General features: G+C 40.5%; 1 protein-coding gene across 2 annotated transcripts in view; it reads right to left on the bottom strand.

Moving 5' to 3' along the window:
- Positions 1–279: 279 nt before the first annotated feature.
- MAPRE1 (microtubule associated protein RP/EB family member 1) overlaps positions 280–18,678 on the bottom strand; it is a 30,637-nt gene continuing 12,238 nt past the window's right edge. For both annotated transcript variants that reach the window (XM_079128366.1, XM_079128367.1), the window contains exons 3-7: positions 16,052–16,197; positions 14,369–14,576; positions 11,506–11,627; positions 5,934–6,086; positions 280–4,099 (exon numbers count right to left, since the gene is read on the bottom strand). In XM_079128366.1, the coding sequence (XP_078984492.1) occupies positions 4,043–4,099; positions 5,934–6,086; positions 11,506–11,627; positions 14,369–14,576; positions 16,052–16,197 (686 nt within the window). In that variant the 3' untranslated portion in view covers positions 280–4,042. The remainder of the gene's footprint in view (positions 4,100–5,933; positions 6,087–11,505; positions 11,628–14,368; positions 14,577–16,051; positions 16,198–18,678) is intronic.

The raw sequence follows: 18,678 nt of genomic DNA, 5'->3' as shown, positions 1-18,678 counted from the left end.
ATGTTGATTCATGGACAGTGACCATAGGCTAAGGCTCACCATGGTTCAAACCACTACTTCCACTCTCTGCTGATGACAGATTTAGGTCGACCACATGACAGCAAGCTAATCTGACCAGGCTGATGAGGCTTAAGCAAACTATGAACTATGGTATAAACATCACTAAAGGAGCTCCTCACACTACATCTTATAGAATTCTTAAAAGAAAAACTTCAGTAGAACTTTGGATTATACAGAGGGGAATGAAGGGAGGGGTGGGGATGGCAAGGACAGAATGAGACAGACATTATTAACCTATATCTGGGGCTGGGGATATAGCTCAGTTGGTAGAGTGCACAAGGCCCTGGGTTCAATCCCCAGCACTGCAAAAAAAAAAAAAAAAAAATTAAAATTTTTTTTAAAAATGAGTATTACCCTATATCCATATATGAAAAAAAAAATAAAAAATAAAAACTTCGGTAGAAAATCACCTTGGTTAGAGCAAAAGAAAACTTCCTTTTTACAACCATATTACATCCTAGAAGGTAAGCCTTCAAGAAAATGTGATTTTTTTTTTTTAATCAATAAACCTGAATCACTAAATCTTCATTTAAAATGGTGAAATGTGTGGTTAGACCTCAATACTACCTAGGGGAAAACAGATGAAAATCATAGTCTGAAGATAGAAAAGAGCTGGACTTGTATTGACCACCAAGCTGAAAGAGAAACATTAAAAGAACTTGTTACTTATTTCACAAAATACCCAAAGCTTATCTTAAGGAACCCCCTTCTGAATCCACGAGATAGAAAAACAACTTTTTCTACTCTACAATTTCAGTCTGAATCTCAAGGACCCAGGCCATAAATAAACACCTCTTGCCTGTAAAGAGTTTTCCAACACTGCTGTTGCTTTTCTTGTCCATCAGCTCAGATCCCAACAAGCGCCCAGTTAGGAATGTACTTCAGCCAACACCATCATCCTTGCTTTGCAGATAAGAACCAGAGAGGTCAATTAGCTCAAAACTCCAAAAGAAGGCTCAAATCTGATGTTTCCTCTGCCAGAATTAAAACTTGAAGTTGCAGACATTTAGGTAAGGCCCAAGTACGGCCTGAGTACTAACTCAAACATAGGTCACCTGAGGTACATAGTAGAATGCAGACTTCCAATTTTCCCACTCCAAACTCCCCATAAGACTCTGAAGCCCATCAGACTGAAATCATCAGCCTGAGGAATGTATCCTGAATCCAAACCTAAGCAGAGAACCCATCTGTTGCTGTCCTCCATGTAACAGACACGGAACTTGACAAGCAACCAAGCAGCTTACTGAGTTTACTGCACCAGTGATTTAACCTGTTATTAGTCACATCGAGACTCCATTTGCCTTAACCTAAATAGCCAGGTCAATGGGCTCAGGTCACAGGTACAAACAGCACTGGCTTCACTCCTTACCAAGCAACTTCTCAGCTGACAGCACCAAGAGTATCTTCACAAACTCCATGCATTCCTGGAGGTATCTTCTTGTAGATTATAAACACACAGGGTTTCATATTCCTTCTGAAGATGTGAAACATTTCAAGGAAGGTATCATACCAGTAACTTCTACAGAAAGTAACGTGGTGCAACCCTTACCAAAATCATCATCAAGCTGGTTTTTCAGAGCATCCAGAATTATGGGAGGTAAAGACTACATAAGTACCTTCCAACCATTTAACTTTATTTAGCACTGAAAATGAAGGTAAGTTGCCTTTTGAACTTACTTCTAAAGGTACAGAACGTTTTTTGGGGGGGGGGATTGAACTCAGGGGCACTCAACCACTGAGCCACATCCCCAGTCCTAGTTTGTATTTTATTTAAAGATAGGGGCTCACTGACTTGCTTAGCACCTCACTTTTGCTGAGGCTGGCTTTGAACTCATGATCCTCCTGCCTCAACCTCCAGAGCCACTGGGATTACAGGTGTGTGCCACCAAAATATGAACTTTTTAAGGGAGGAAAAAAATAACGACAACTTGATCATTTTATAGATTGAGATTGTGTTAAATTTTCTTTAAAACATATTTTCAGGGAAAAAAAAATACATATACATATCTGTATCCCACCCCCAAGGTCATCCACCAAGCACTGTCTCGCTAAATTTCTCAGGAGGAAATAGACTAAAAAGGCTTCAAAGCAGTTAGGCCAAGCGTGGGCTTCTGAGATGAAAAACCTCTCACAGTAAAGATACACTGTGAATGAAGAAAAAGGAAGCCAGCTAGTAGCACATTTAGGGGGGGGAAAAAAGTGGAAATTTGAAAATACCAAGCCTAATTTAAGAAAGAAGTACAGGTATCTTACCTTATCGCTAGAACCTAAAAGCTTACACCCAGGGCAAGACAAATTTCAGAAGACATGACACTCTTGAAATACAGAATTTTATTTAGAAACTGTTTAAAAGTAGAAAAAAACCCTGTCAAGAAAGACCAGGTGGAAAATGGGTTCCCGACAAAATGGATTTTAGGGCAACAAAAGTCTAAAAGGCCACAAAAGAGAAATAGCACCACTGTCATTTGAACAATGGCTAGTTACTTGCATTTTTTGGCATTGTTAATCAATGAATCTGGGTTTTCCTCTGAATTCCACACAGAGCATGCACTACACAGCAATTTTATCATAAAATACCTGTTTTCTACACACATTTTAGGACAAGCTACCACCATAAACAAATCAATACAAACACATCAGGGGGTTGAACAATCTCAGTAGTGGGTAACATACATTTTGCAGAATTCTGCCAAACAAGGGGACTGAATAGGCCATGGGCAAAGCAAATGAGGGAGAGTTAAGGAATGAAATATTTTAAATATTAATAATTAATTCAGACATGGTACTGTATTTTCTGCAAAAGAAATTAACATTTAGTAACATACTAGTGAATTTTATCTCCAAAGAGATTAGTGCACTGGCAAAGTATTCAGATAACAGTGGAGAGCCGTGGACAGCAGATACCGAAAACACCCCAGCCTTGTAGATCCCAAGATAACGATGGCCTTCACTGATCACTCCCTTTACTAGAGGTCCAGCAAGAGCTTGCAGCATGATCACCTGCCTGCTGTACTTCCAATGCTAAGCAGCAAACTTAAGGAGCCAAAGAGGAGTTCCCAGTGGGCAAGGGAAGCAGAGAAGAGAAACATGTTAAATGTAAACTTAAGATAGTAAAACAGGACACAAACCCACCCAAATCCCAGAGATGTGGGCAATTCTCCAAAAGTAGTTATTAGATTAAAAAAAGGGACACACCTCATTTTTCAAAAACTCAACACACAGAAATTTCAGGAATAAATGGAAAAATCATTAGAGAAACACTCAATGAAATGCTCTTCACCTCAAACATCTCGGAGCTGAAACACCTTCTATTCATCCAGGCAACCAAGCTATTTGTTTTTAGCGGGGATGTAATTGGTCAATGACACCAAATGGCTTTACAGAGCAATTTCTTAAACTTTGCTTTTGGGACAAAGCCTAGGCCTGTGGGGATTTAAGCAACCTTTCAAGGCCTGTGACAGCAGTTTCCAAAGGTTCTGAGGTCTGGTCCTTCCTTCCCAGATACAATGTCAGACACATAAAATCTCCTCTCATGTTACATTTTATATTTTGAAATATGGAAGCATATTTTAAATACTCTTAAGGCATTCATTTATTAAAAAGTTCTCTGCCAAGATTTCACATTAGCTTAAAACTCAATTCAGTCTTTACTGAAGTCGCCACCTCAGTGTATTACATAAAAATACCTTCTCCAGCAATCAGTGTGACCAGCAGCCACATGGGAGCCCCATGGTCAGCCTCTTTGTTCCCCAGGTGAACGAACTAGATGTTAATACTGCTCTGCTACAAGGTAAAAGCTCCTAACTCAAATTTATTGGTAAAGGAGTGAAACTTCTGCAAAGTGCACTTTTTTAAAAAGAGGTACTTTTTGCTTATGAAAAGAAACCAGTGAATCCTCTAAGAATAATAAAAAGGAGTAGTTTACAGTTAAGCACATGATTTGGAGTGAAGAATTCGGATGTTGCTCTGCTGGTCCAGGCTGTTAATACTCTTCTTGTTCCTCCTGTGGGCCCCCTTCATCAGGTATCACAAAGCCTTCCTGAAATGGGAAAACGAGAGGGAAAGCTATTACTCAAGAATGAATGATCGGTTTCTACTGTGGGTCACGTTCTTCATATTTAAAGTCTCTCAAAGTAAGCTGTTCTTCCCATGTCTACCATTGTTTGACACTTACTCACACAGGCCAGGTGACCTCTATGTTATTTCTTGAACAGTAGAAATGTATCCTTCAAAAAGTCAACACTGAGCACAATTAAATAAGTGGCATGGGAAAACCAAGTGTGCACAAAAAGACCATACTTGGGGGTTCCATTTCATACTCACTACAGAGCATTCCACATACACTTATAACAGGGAATGGATACACTACTGCACCATAATAATTAACTTCTCAGCTGGGCATGGTGGTGTACACCTGTAATCCTAGCTTCTTGGGAGGCTGAGGCAGGAAGATCTTAAAATCAAGGCCAGCCTGGGCAACTCAGCAAGATCCCGTCTCAAAAAAAATTTTTAAAAGGGCTGGGGAGGTAGTAGCTCAGTTCAGAGTGCTAGCTGAGCCTGTGGGAGGTCCTGAGTTCAATTCCCAGTACCTTCAACCATCTTTTTTTCCTTAAACTAAATCTCTAGAGCTGAATTACTTAAGATGTGCTTTCACTAAAATAATAAGCTAGACCAAAGGACCCTATATCTTCATAATATTTAGTTCATTATCCAGCACAAAACAAGCCCTAGAGATTTATTGAACAAATTATCAACTTTTTTGTCATGTGACTTAATTCCTCAAAATGCACAAGTTTAGAAGACAGTCATAAAAATAGCATTATTATCACCTTACATTTGTATAGGGGTACACATACTACAAAATAGTAGTGTGATCTTACAGACCTTGCTAGACATGCAGAAATATAAATACACCTATTAAACAGTGGACATAGCAGTTATCAACCCTAAATCTAGAGAAAATCAGACTTCTCTGATCAGCTAACATGTCATAACTAATGACAGCAGGTTTGGCTGTGTTATAAACATGCAAAAAAATCTGACCACAAAGTACTTTTAGGAAATGGATACCAGGCAAGCTCCTGGAAGAAAGGAAAAAAAGGCACACTTTTGACAGTTGGGGGCAGCAAACAGTGAAAAATGAGCTGGGGATAGCATGCCTGGAGTCCTAATAAATGAAGGCAGCACCTCTACACCTGAGGGGTCCAACCTGCAGAGGGTGAGATGGGGATGAAGGGTGCTTCTGGCTGATGATATTTTGTGGCTTATCAGGGGCTACCATCTACAGGAGTCAGGTAAAACAGCCACCTCCTTATCCTATTTCTTCCTCAGAGGCTCACTGAACTCAAGGCAGAGGCTGAAGCTGGAAAGAGGTACACTCAGGCTGACTTTTTTTGTGGGGTACCAGGGCTTGAACTCAGGGGTACTCGACCACTGAGCCACATCCGCAGCCCTATTTTGTATTTATTTTGAGACAGGGTCTCACTGAGTTGCTTAGCCTCACTTTTGCTAAGGTTGGCTTTCAACTGTCAATCCTCCAGCCTTACCTCCCAAGCCACTGAGATTACAGGCATGCACCATTGTGCCTGGTCCTCAGGCTGACTTTGAGGGATCAAAGATGAAGGGTTTTGTTTTGTTTTTTTGATATTTTTTAGTCATCAACGGATCTTTTATTTATTTATTTATACGCAGGGCTGAGGATCAAACCCAGGACCTCACACATGCCAAGCAAGCAACTCTACCATTCACAACTCCAGACCAAAGACGAAGTCTTTTTATGAACACAAGAATCAGCATAAAGGTTGCTGAAACCAACTAAATTTATTTCTTCTTAGATGGCAAAATGGAAAGAAAATTTTTGTGTTGACACATACGTCTGTGGCATAGAGAATGTCTACAATCCTCTGCAATACAGGATCGTTTTCCCCCTCATTCTCCTGGCAAATCAATTCAATGTTCCGTAGCTTTCCAAAGTAGAAATCTCTCTCCTTCTCCAAGTCTTCAACAGTAAGTTTCAACACGTTGACCTGCACAAGGTATTGAAAAGGGAGAGAAATCTGGCATTAGTGCACCAATAAAATATCACACAAACTTTTAACCCCGAAGATGTTATGGTCTTCTATCAGTCAGACAGAAAGCCAGTTTATTTTAATATCAATTTTCTTCAGCCCCAGGTAAGTATTACGTACTTGTTCAAGGAAACCTTGATTATAATAGCAGGGCAGACTATGCCCTGGAACTTGCAGAAACCTCTCAAGGACTGAGAAAGGATCAAGAAGAAAAAACTAAGGAAGTCTGAGGCAAATACAGTAGAATCCCAACCCAGACTGGCAAGGTGGCTAATTATCATAAATGAGTCCTTACAAGAAAACTGACCAATCAAGTGCAACTTTGGCTGCATGTGGAGGTCAATGGAAAGGAATGTTTGAACCCTCTTCAGCCTCACTGAGGGGCTGATTCTCACAGAGGCTATTAAGAAATAAATCGCAATACTTAGGTCAGGACTCTGTCTAGCCAAGCTGAGTAAGTGTCTACAATAACTCTCACAGTCCTTTGTGTACTTTAAGCACAGCGCATCTTCATTTCAGTGTATTCAAATCTATGATGAGTGAATTTATTTTTTTTTTTTGGAACCCAGGGGTGCTTGACCATCAAGCCACATGCCGGGTCTTTTTTTTTTGGGGGGGTGCTGGGGATCGAACCTGGGCTTGCAAGGCAAGCACTCTACCAACTGAGCTATCTCCCCAGCCCCTCCCCGGGTCTTTTTTATATTTAATTTAGAGACAGGGTCTCAATGAGTTGTTTAGGGCCGTGCTGCTAAGGCTGGCTTCGAACTCACAATCCTCTTGCCTCAGTCTCTCAAACAGCTGGGATTACAGGTGTGCGCCACCACAGTCAGCTGATGAGTGAATTAATTTAACTCTCACTGAACGCAAACTACATGGCATACCATATAGCATACAGCCTTCATAAAACCCTCATTCCAAAGGGTAGGACCACAAAGCAGCATGGAAAGCCAAACCAGGAAATTAAAGGTGCAGGACTGGGAACCATTTGGACAGTAGCAAATTCTGAGAGCACTAGAAGGCACCAGAAATGATTTAAGTTCAACCTTCTAAATACACAGGTACAAAAGCAGAAGCACACAGGTGATCTAGCTTCCCCGTGATAAACACAATTGAGGGGATCAGGTCCCATCCTGGGGTAGAAGAAAGCTCCCCCTTCATAACCTGCAGTCAAGTAGAATTCAGAGAGCTGGGGGTGTGGCTCAGTGGGACAGCACTTGTATAGCATATGCAAGGCCATGTGTTTGACACCCAGAGCCACAAAGAAAGAAAAAGAAAAGGGGGGTGGGCATTCAGAAATGAGGAGCAGGTTACTGGAACTACAAAGCCCTAACTTTGAAGTTCATCATCAAAGTCCTTAACAGACCAAACCAAAATCAGGATCCTAAAGAGCCTAGCACCATTCCTCTATCAATCACAGAAGTCACTTTCAAAAATAATTTAAGCCAGGAGCAACAGCATATGTCTGTAATCCCAGTGATTCAGGCAGCTAAGGCAAAAGGTTCTCAAGTTTGAGGCCAGCCTGGGCAACTTAGCAAGACCCTGTCTTTAATTAAAAAAAAAAAAAAAAAAAAAGACTGGGGATGTAGCTCAGGGGTCTCCTGAGTTCAAACTTCAGTACCACACACAAAAAAATAAAAATAATGTAAAATGTCAATAAAACAGTACCATTGCTTGGTGGCCAGCAAAGCTAAACCATCTACTTCTGCATGCTCTATTCCACTTCCACCATTGTGGCAGCTTGCTAAAACTAACAGCCCCAAAGTGGGACATAAGAAAGATATAGAAGGTCAAGAGTTGAGCAATCCCAGCAATAGGAAGTTGCCTGAAAGTTTCAGTTCCACAATGCAAGAGGAGGTGGCCTTAGTGACCAAGAAGAAAAGTCAAAATAGCCTAAAAATACAATACTAGCATCAAATTCCCATCTGTACACCCATGTTTCACTAGTGCTAACCCCATAAACTCATTTAAATCTTCTCTGTCCTACAAATCATCAGTACCACCAAAGCAGAACCAGCTTCTGGGTGCCCCCTGTAAGACCAATGCAGTATTTATCCACAATATCACTCAATAACTATGTATAAACAAGAAAGAGTACGTATGTACAAAGTCACTGGCTTTCATGTGGTACTCCTCTATTGCTTATTTACGAGGTTATTAAAAATCTGTGCCAGGTTAAGGGTGTTGCTCAGTGGTAGAGTAGTTACATAGCACAAATGAGGCCCTAGTTTGATCCCCAGCACCACCAAAAATAAAATCCAGTAATCAATGTCACTCTTTTTCTTTCGACGGTTTTATATATATATACACATATAGATAGATAAAAAATACATAGATATATACGTGTGTGTGTATATATATATATTTTTAATTTAGCTGTCAGTGGACACAATACCTTTTCTTTTATTTTTAAGTGGTGGTGATGATCAAACCCAGGGCCTCATGTGTGCTAGGCAAGTGCTCTACCATTGAGCCACAACTCCAGCCCTCAAATGTCACTCTTAAAATCTTTCCTTATAGTAAATCAACAGCCACAACCTAAGAAGCATAAAGAGAATGTTTGGGGCCCACTATGGTCAATATAGTAGCCATCAGGCACATGGGGTTACTTGACATTTGGCCAGCAGGAATGAGTTGGGCTGCAAGTACTAAATACACACCAGATTTAAAAGACCAAGCACAGACAAGAAAATGTAAAAGATCTCTAAGTAAACTTCTCCACGACAGCTTAAGAATGTGGAATCCTTGCAGATCACCCAAGTATATAAATACTACAAGGTTAATTCGTGTAGAACACAGTACTGTTCGCTTAACCTAAAACAAGCCCATCTGGTTCCATTTCCCACACTTAGAAAGGTCTACAAATTCAAATACTTTCAGGGAGACCAGTCAGATCATGTAAATGAGCCAAGAGTCAGTAACAGAGTTGGGGAAGGACTTTGGCAAATGGGAAAAGCCTAAAATTCTTCCTATAAATTAAAATCAATCAAACAAACAAAAAAAGCCCAAAAGATGTGCAGGCCAAACAAAATACTCCTGTGGAAGGGATCAACGAGCTGGGTGTGAGCATTTGTGTCCCAGTCTTCCAGGATCAATGAAGCAGCTGGTTAGTGAACTTTCAGCCACTTATGTCCTAAGCCTCCCAACCTTCTATAGCACTGAAGGAGGCACAGTCAGTTTCAAACCCTCCCTTACTACACCATAATCCCTCCCAACTTTAACTGCACTGGCCATTAAACCAACCAATTCTCACTGTCCTCTCAGGGAAGAAAGCATTCCCAGTCTCCAACTACATTCTCCCCTGCAAAACTGTGGCTACTGTCTTCCAAAATCTTCAGCTGAGATTTCACTGCAAGATGGGCACCAAGCATATCTTCTCCAACTATATCAAAAACCACTTCTAGGCTGGGACTGTAACTCAGTGGTAGAGTACTTGCCTAGCATGTGAGAGGCCCTGGATTCAATTTCCAGTACCAAGGGGGAAAAAAAAAATTCTAGTCAGGTAAGAGTGGCACATGACTATAATCCCAGCTACTCAGGAGGCTAAGGCAAAAGGATCCAAGTTCAAGGCCAACCTGGGCAACTTAGCAAGACTCTGTCTCAAGTTAAAAAATTTTAAAAAGGGTTGGAGATGTAGCTCAGTGGTAGAGCATTTACCTAGCACTCACAAGGCCCTGGGTTCAACCCCAAATCTTGTCAAAAAAAAAAAAAAAAAGTCCACTTCTAGGCCCAGGCCAGATCTTCCATGACTTGCTATTCTAATACTTAGCAGCAATTTGTTCAGAGAGACTACCATGAATAGTTACAATTTCCAATGTTAGGTATAAGAAAAGAACCTTATACCCCAAGTCACCAACCTCCTCCTTCATTTCCCATTTAGCAATGACTGGCTGACCTAGGCTCTAGAGACAGACACACCTGGGTTCAAATCCTCACTCAAGTTATTTAACTTCCTGGAGTCATGGTCAACTATAAAACCCTACAGGTTTCCTGCATAAGTGGAATTAAAGTACTCAGTACACAGCATAAGCACTCCAAAAACATTATAGTTATTTTTGTTATAAACATTCAATGTTATTATTTCACAAATGAGTCAAAAAATTCTGGTTCCTATGGACTTTTAAAGAACACTGTAGCTAGCTGGGTATGGCAGTGAACACCTGTAGTCCCAGTGACTCAGGAGGCTGAGGCAGGAGAATTGCCAAGTTCAAAGCCAGCCTCAGTAATTTAGTAAGACCACCTCAAAATTTCAAAGAGCAGGGGAGGGGACAGCTGAGGATATGACTCGGTGGTTAAACATCCCTAGGTTGAATCCCCAGTACAAAAAAAAAAAAAAAAAAAAACCACTGTATAACTTACTCCATTCTATCTGAAAACCTCAGACAAGAACCGTAATACTCACTAATGCCTTTTATTCACTGTCATCATCCCAATGGAACTGGTACCAAACACAATTCTAGACACATCAGCTCACGTAACCTACTCAACTACAGTAAGCATAATCCCTTTCCTTAAGCAGAAGTTTGGAGAAGTTAATTAACCTGTCACAGGCAGAAGTAAAGGCAGAGCCAGACTCACTTCTATCCAGATTTATGTAACCCAAAGCCTGGGCACCATCACACAGGACACTGGCTGAGCTGGGGCAGAAGTCCCAGAGAACCTATCACAGCTGCTCCTGGAGAGTACGAGATCAACTCACTGGCAACCCAGCCCCAGCAATGACCACTCTCGACTCACCTTTTTTTCTCCAATGGCTTTTTGTATATTCATGCTGCTAGACAGTTACAGGGAAGTCTCCTTTTTCAGGACTTCTGTACTTTATAGCTGCAGTGCCCAGAGAGTAAGTCAAAACAATCATCCAAAAGCAAAACAAAACATCTAGAAGGATTCATAAGAAAACAATCAAAAGCCTAAAATTTGTTCTGATCCACGGAGACCTCTGACAAGCACCTTACGGGCATTTAGCCTGAAGACATTTCAAATCACTGTAGTGATACAAACAGAACCAGAAGAGCAGCAACCCTTTCATACCAATTTTATCCTTGATTCCAATCTCCAGAAACTAACTCCCTTACTCTTTCACTCTCTGAATCCCAGAGAATCCTGGGAGCACTCCAGAAACATCCAACAGGGTTCTGCTTTAAGAGCTGGTTTCCAAACACAGGTTTATGTCACACCAAGAGAGCACAAAAATGCCTGCCTTTCTCCTGCGCCTTCACCCAGCCCAGTTCCCCACACTGCAGCCAAGTGCTTCCTCGCATCAGGAGGACCACCCTGGTAAGTGGGCACGGCAGGTCTTCCTCTGAAAGCAGGACAAGCCTCACCTCCCTGTAGCAAGGAAGCCTGAGTAGCTGGTGCCATGGGCACAGGAAGCACCTACCTGCTGCATCAACTCAGCTGCTTCATCGTCCCCGTTGCCCACGCCAGGGTTCTTTCGCACCACCCCAGGTCCAGCCTTAGGAGCTGCAGGAGTTCTCTGTGTTGAGATGGGTCTCTGTGGAGCTGAGAGAGGATTAGATATTTTTAAGAAGAAAAATGTAAAAACAAACAAACAAACAGAAACCCTCAGGACAGCAAAGGAAGGCTGTGACCCACTGCTTTCCCAGACATTCAGTGAAGGGGACCAATGTTAAGGAGTCCCACATGCAGGACAACACCCCACATTTGCCTAAAGTGGTTTTTATCCTGACAGCATAGCTATCAATTTTAGCCACACCCTTTCATGCTGAGAATAAATCCAGTGAGGTCTTTCTCTGCTGGAGAACAGGAGTGTCATCTGAAGGAGGCACAGTAGTTCTGGTGCACACAGACCATCTACCTTACCCCAGCTCCAACCAAATCCACAAACAGGGCAGCTTCATGATACATCACCACCCCACCTACAGCTCCACATCCTCTGCTCCCCATCTGCAAAACTAGATCCCTCCTGCCCTCAGACTCCTTGGATTAAGAGAGAGAAGTCCACAAGGCTGGCAGAGCCTGTTCTTACCACTATGACTTCAAACCTCAATCTTTGCCCACCTTCTAGAGGACATTTAGAAGGGTCAGAAGAGAAATGCATCCCACTGTTGAGAATTTACAGACTTCTCTGAGTATTTATAGTCAAACAGACAATGTAATAATACATTAACCTGCCTACAAGCTAAAACTATCAAGAGTGGGTTACATCAAGACAAATGTCTCATTTGTGATTTTAGTTATTCATTTAGCAATTATTCTATAAAACTTGTACATTATACCAGGCTTAGAAATGACTAATCTTCCTGACACCCCAAATTGACAACCATAGGCCTTTTGCCCACAGTAACAGGCATTTCCTCTGATGGCTCTCTCTCGTATATGTTTATCCTAAAGACTAAATGTTTACTGCAATTGTCAGCAACACCTGAAATATAAAATATACAGAGTAACCTAAGCAGGTGCCCATTCCACACAGCTAAAGAATAAAAGCATGCAGTATCTGGGGAAACTGGAAGCCTCATATGCTGCTGATGGTACTGTAAATAGTTCAGCTACTTTAGAAAACAGGCAGCTCTGCAAAAGGTTAAACATAAAGTTACCGTATGGCCCAGGAATTCTGCTCCAAGACATATACTCTTGGATATACACCCAAGAGAAATGAGAACATGTCCACACAAAGAACTATACATGAATCTTCACAGCAGCATTACTCATAATAGCCAAAAAGTAGAAACAACTCAAATGACCATCAGCTGACAAATAAATGAGGTATAGCCATATAATGGAATATTATTCTGCAATAAAAAAGAATGAAGTACTGATAAATGCTACAGCATGGATGAACCCTGAACACATGCTAAGTAAAAAAAGTCAGACACAAAGACCACATATTCTTTAATTTCATTTACACAAAACGTCCAGACAGGTAAGTCCATAAACAGAAAGTAGATCACTAGTGGTTGCCTAGGGTTTGGGGAAGGCAAAAGAGCTGGGAAATGAAGTGACTATTAGTAAGCACACAGAATGTTTCTGTCTGGATATTAAAATGATCAAAATTGACTGCAATAATAGTTACATGACTTTTTTTTTTTTGGTAGTACTGGGGAATGAACCCAGGGGCACTCTACCACTATGTTACAAGCCCAGCCCTTTTTATTTTATTATGAGACACGGTCTCATTAAATAACCCAGGCTGATGTTGGAACTTAGAATCCTCGACTCAGCCTCCCAAGTAGCTGGAATTACTGGCATGTGTCACTGCACCCAGTCACAACTCTTCAAATGTACTTAATTAGAAAAAAAAAAAATTAAAAACATTTTAAACAAGTGAAGTTTATAGCATGTAAACTATCTCTCAAATAAAGCTTTAAGTTAAAGAAGTACTTAACCTATCCTCTCTACCAGATGGCTCAGTCTCTCTCAAGATACTATGGGCAAAGATAGAGGTTTGAAGTCAGAGTGGTAAGAACAGGCTCAGCCAGTCTTATGGACTAATATCAGAGCACGCTACAGCAGCTCAGAGCTCAAGCCCTCAGGAGGCAGGGAAGTCATGAGTAAGCACAAGAAGTTCCTCTATAGAAGCAGGATGATGAAAACAGCCACAACAACCTGAGACCTAGAAGGCTCTTTTGGTGCTAGAAATTCAGGAATTCAGACTATAAATCCCCTTCCTAGGGCTCTGTGAAATGCCTTTGCTTTCCCCCACATAAGTAAAACTCTCTTATGTGAACTGAGGGTTTCTATTCAACACAACTGAAGAGCTTTCATGAAATGGCATAAAGTAATTTGTTTAGGTCTCAAAAACAGACTCTGGCCAAGGACTAAACTTCCTATTTTACAGAGACGGTAACTATGGGTCAGAGGTGAAGGGGCTCACAAGGGTTGCAGCGAACAAACACAACTTGCCTCAAGGCAGAATCAAAGCTCTTGTCACATGCCAGGGATTATGCTTCTGAAGATTCCCAAGCCTATATTTACTTAAAAAATTCTGATTCAGATCCAGGTGCAGTTGTGCACACCTGTAATCCCCAGATGTTCTTGGGAGGCCAAGGTAAAAGGACTAAGTTCAAGATCAGTCTTGATGACTTAAAAAGACACTGTCTCAATATAAAAAAGAAAAAGAGCTGGTGATTTAGTTCAGTGATGCAGCATCCCTGGGTTCACTCATTAGTACTGCCAAAAAAATAAAAAATAAAAACAAACAAAAAAAGCCGGTTCAATGTCAAATGAATACCTGGATACTATTATTATTTGGAAATGATGTCTGGAAGTTGTTTATTTACCTGCACTGCTCGAGCTGAGAGGTTTCTTCGGTTTATTCAGAGCTGGAGCAACAAGGGAGGGAGCAACTGCAGTTTCTTGTCCTTGTCTGGCAGCTACAGGGTCATAGTCTTTTCCATCATAGTTTGCATCAAAAAACTTCTTGAACCACTGCACAAATTCAAAATTATCCTGAAATTTTCCTTTTACTAATTTATCCACAGGAATTATCTGCAAAGAAAAACCAAGATTGTTTAGCCCAAAGTGAGGCTTTGGCAATCACTGAACCTGTCTGTCCCTGCCTCAAAGCTCTGCCAAAGGGAAGAAAAATAATATTTTAAAAGCTGGGCCTGGTGGCACGTGCCTATAATATCAGCAAGTCAGGAGGCTGAGGCAGGAGGATTCCAAGTTCAAGGCCAGCCTCAGTATTTAGTGAAGCCCTAAGCAACTTAGCAAGACCGTCTCACAAAATAAGAAATAAAAAAAGCCTGGGGTTGTGATTCACTGGTTAAGCACCTGTAGATTCAATCTCCAGTACCAAGGGGGGAAAAAAAAAAAAACCCTCACATATACATATGTATGTGTATGTATATAAATATATATATATATAAAATTCCATAAAAAATAGAAAAATTGTATAAGCTACACCTTTTTAAATTATACCTAGGAACTAAATGATGCTCCTATGAATGCTTAGTTTATACAATATACACAAATGAAAATAAAATAATCACTAAGACTTGATTTCAAAATGAATAAAAACCAGGGGCTGCGGAGGATATAGCTCAGCTGGTAAAGTGCTTGCCTTGCATGCGCAAGGCCCTGAGTTCAATCCCCACCAAAAACAAAAAACAAAAAAAAGAACAAAAACCAGACATATCAGCAAGATAATTAGGGGGCATTATGAGTTTTACCAAACAAAAGTTATACTCCCAGAAGTGGCTTAAAAAGATAAACTCTTCTAAATGTGGGGGGAAACGAATTCCTTAATTTTGCAATCTATTACATGCTTGGGCTAGTAAAATCTAGTGGACTGTGTTTCTGGTACCATCAAATATCCTTTGGGGCAGCAGGGACTTCCCAGCACCCCCAGGGATCCTTCATAAAAAGGAAATATTTCTAGAATTTTCTCTATTGAAACTAGTTATTCCTATACAATGGTTTACAGAAGTAAATCCAAAGATTCACCTAGAACTCAGACTACTAGAGAGTAAACAAAAAAATTTTTTTTTCAAATAACTATTAACAAACATATAGCTTGATGCTTCCAAATAGTTACTACATTCACAGCCGACGAAGATACAAGACAGTAAGCCATGTAGAGGCAGGACAGTACTTCACTCTCCATAAATTATGTTAGGTAGAGAAAAGAGAGCTATACAAATTGGGAAAAGAAAAAGGAAATATTAAAAAGTCATGGGCTAGCCAGGCACAGTGGCACACACCTGTAATCCCAGTGGCTCAAGAGGCTGAGTCAGGAGGACAGCAAGTTCAAAGCCAGCCTCAGCAAAAGCAAGGAGCTAAGCAACTCAGTGAGACCCTGTCTCTAAATAAAATACAAAATAGGGCTCAGTGGTTGAGTGCCTCTGAATTCAATCCCCGGTACCCCGCCCCCCCCCACAAAAAGTCATGGGCTACCATACTGTCTTAAGTAACAATCATTAGTTAAGAAAAATAATCTAAGCAAAGGAATAAAATTTACTTACTTTGTCAACTCCCATCCTCTTAAAACCTGCTTGTAGTATTTTGAAGTTCTGGATATATTCATGTTCTAGTTTAGCTTGGAACTTCACTTTCTTCAAGGCAACAGAGCCGGGGAACAACATGTCCATAAACTGACAATAGGCAGCTCCTGAATGAACAACAGCAATACAAAAAGGCAATAAATGCTAGACACAAATGATACTATTAAATGAACATGGTGAACTTTTCCCCAAATACAACTTAACAAAAAGTTGTAAAGGGGACCTACAGAAACCAAAACTTAGCCAGGCTCAGTGGCACACACCTATAATCCCAGTAACTTGGGAGGCTAAGGCAAGGGCTGAAGTAGGAGAATTGTGGGTTCAAGGCCAGCCTCAGCAATTTAATGAGGCACTAAACAATTTAGCAAGACCCTGTCTCAAAAAAATCAAAAAGGGTAGGGATGTGGCTCAGTGGTTAAGTGCTCCTGGGTTCAATCCCAGGTACCAAAAAAAAAAAAAAAAAAACCAAAAAACCCAAAGCTTCATTACTTCTTGAATTCAAAGTCAATTTTTTAAAATCTATTAACAACATTGGCTTTATGTGATAAATTCTACAACACAGTTGCAATCTGGAAGCCTGTTAACAAGAAGAAAAAGAGTATCAAATTTTAAAACTCCTATTCCTTATTAGAAATCATGATGACAGCCAGGCACAGTGGTACACACCTTAATTTCAGCAACCAAGGAGGGTGAGGCAGAAAGATCCCAAGTTCAAGGACAGCCTCAGCAACTTATGGAAACCCTATCTCACAATTAAAAATAAAAAGGGCTGGGTATAGCTCAATGGTAAAGCATATCTGGGTTCGATCCCCAGTACCAAAGGGATAAAAAAAAGGTTGAGAAAAAAATTTTGAAACTGATAACCAAAAATTGTGACTCAACATTACAGAAGCCAGAAACCAAATCACATCCAAGTATCCTCAATTCTCATCCACTCTTCTTTTCCATATCATTAGAGGCCTTTATAGGATACAATACAGTTGGGTAAGAAAACAATTCCCAGCAGGACATGGTAGCACACAGTGTAATCCCAGCTCCGCTGGAGGCAGAAGCAGGAGGATCTCAAGTTCAAAGCCAGACTCAGCAACTTTAGCTGGCCCCTAAGCAAGGCTCTGTCTTAAAATATAAAAATGGGCTGGGGTGGGGCTGGGGTCATAGTTCAGTGGTAGAGTGAGTTCGATCCTCAGCACCACATAAAAATAAAGGTACTGTGTCCATCTACAAAAAGAATGTTTTAAACAAAATGGTCGGGATGAGGTTCAATGGTTGAGGGACCCTGGGTTCAATCCCCGGTACCCATCCCCCCAAAAAAGAAACAATTCCTAAGTGGGGGAGTGGGGGGAGATAGACTATGCTGCTACACTTTCACTGGCTAAAACTATTAATATAACGAAAAAAATTAAGTCCCACTAAAAGAGCTGGAGTATACAGCTCAGTGGTAGAGCATTTGCCCTGCAATGCTGCAGGTTTAGTGTCCAGCACTGAAGGAAAAAAAAAAAAAAAACCACTAAAAACAGACAAAGTAATTGGACAAGTCAGAAGAAATGCACATGGTTAATAAATAATGGTGTTGAAGCCCAGGGAAGTAATTTAAAATCACAGGACATCCAGGTGTGGTTGTGCATGCCTGTAATCCCAGCGAGTCAGGAAGCTAAGGCAAGAGGATCCAAAGTTCAAGGCCAGTCTTGATAACCAGTCAGGTCTTAAAAAACTTAGTGAGACCCTGTCTCAAAATAAAAATAAAAAGGGCTGGGAGTCAGACACAGTGGCGCACACCTGTAATCCCAGCAGCTCAGAAGGCTAATGCAGGAGGATTGAAAGTTCAAGGCCAGCCTCAATAACTTAAGAGACCCTGTCTCAAAATAAAAAGGACTGTGGCAAAGTACCTCTAGGTTCAATCCCCAGTACCCAAAACAAGCAAAAAATAAATAAAAAGGGTTGGGGATGTGGCTCAGTGGTTAAGCCCCAACCCCAAAATAAATAAATAAATAATAAATGAATAAATAAAGAACAAAGATGTATGAAACTGATTATAACTGTATTCACCACATTAAAAAATGGAAGCATCCTATACCTCTCACAGTAAGATCTACTACATAACTTTTAGCATGCAATCCTACCAAAAATTTTTCCCACATTACTGGGGATTGAATCCAGTTCTACCACTGAGTTACACCCCCATCCCTTTTTATTTTGAGATAATATCTCACTGAATTTCCCAGGCCAGTCTGGAACTTGCAATTCTCTTACCTCAGCATCCCTAGTAGCTGGAATTAGAGAAATACACCACCACATGCAGTTCTCACAGAATTTCATACAAACAAACATTTGTTCACTTTGGGGAGGAAAAAAACTCAAAATTTAATGAATAAAACAATAGGTAAAAAACAATTATATTTTTATATGTGCAAAAATATCTATCTTAATATATATGCACAGAAAAAGCTACAAGAAAACACAATGTACTAAATTAAGCCATATGAATTTGTTTTGTAGATTAAAAATGGTCAATAATGACTGTGGGTTATGATGCATTCTATTTTTAAAATATTTAACTATGTACTACAGTGAATATTATTTCTATAATC

The sequence above is a fragment of the Sciurus vulgaris genome (assembly GCF_902686455.1).
Source record: "Sciurus vulgaris genome assembly, chromosome: 2".
Classification (NCBI taxonomy): domain Eukaryota; kingdom Metazoa; phylum Chordata; class Mammalia; order Rodentia; family Sciuridae; genus Sciurus; species Sciurus vulgaris.
This window is presented reverse-complemented; position numbering and strand designations above follow the sequence as displayed.